Genomic DNA, 547 nt, shown 5'->3' on the forward strand with positions numbered 1-547 from the left:
AAAAAAAAAAAAATAAGAAACACATACACACACGCTCTCTTCTCCCTAACAAAGAATCCCTTTTGAAGTTAGACATTGAAGCCTTTTGTGCTAATTCCTTTTCAGGGATGGGGGTTAGGGGTGAGTGGGTGTTGCTAAAGGATGTAGCAATATTTGTTGCACCTAGATAGATTAATTGGTTTCAACAGCAAGTGCTACCCAGCAATATTTGAGATCCATTTATAACAGGCACACACACAGGCTACGGCAACATACTAACAAATCGTAAAAACGGGGTTTGTTTTTTTTTATTATTATTATTAAAGAAAAACCCTCCTAGCAAGTGCACGGTTGTTGCTAAGCACAAACTAAACCGTGAGCTTGTAACCTTACCAAAACTTTTCTCCTTTTTCTGCATGAGTTGACTTAAGGGTGCCTGGAGAGCTCCTTCTCACTGAGTACCAAATCCAAGCAAAAGTAGCAAGTGTTTCCCCCAGTTGGGTCAAGTGAGGAGTGTCGCGGGCTGCAGCCAGACACACAGGCAGACAGCCGGAGCTGAGCTATTGTG

At 42.2% G+C, this 547-nt stretch overlaps 1 protein-coding gene across 9 annotated transcripts in view; it reads right to left on the reverse strand.

Annotated features, from left to right (window-relative positions):
- LMO3 (LIM domain only 3) overlaps positions 1 to 547 on the reverse strand; it is an 86,465-nt gene that overhangs the window by 80,867 nt on the left and 5,051 nt on the right. The window contains exon 1 of one of the 9 annotated variants that reach the window (XM_019515598.1): positions 373 to 537. The exons of 7 other annotated variants lie outside the window; for them this stretch is intronic. In XM_019515598.1, coding sequence (XP_019371143.1) covers positions 373 to 397 — 25 coding nt within the window. In that variant the 5' untranslated portion in view covers positions 398 to 537. Of the gene's footprint in view, positions 1 to 372; positions 542 to 547 lie in introns of those variants that run through there. One more of the 9 variants, XM_019515606.1, reaches the window with a different exon arrangement.

Source organism: Gavialis gangeticus, unplaced genomic scaffold (genome assembly GCF_001723915.1).
Source record: "Gavialis gangeticus isolate Ggan-Ray unplaced genomic scaffold, GavGan_comp1, whole genome shotgun sequence".
Lineage (NCBI taxonomy): Eukaryota > Metazoa > Chordata > Crocodylia > Gavialidae > Gavialis > Gavialis gangeticus.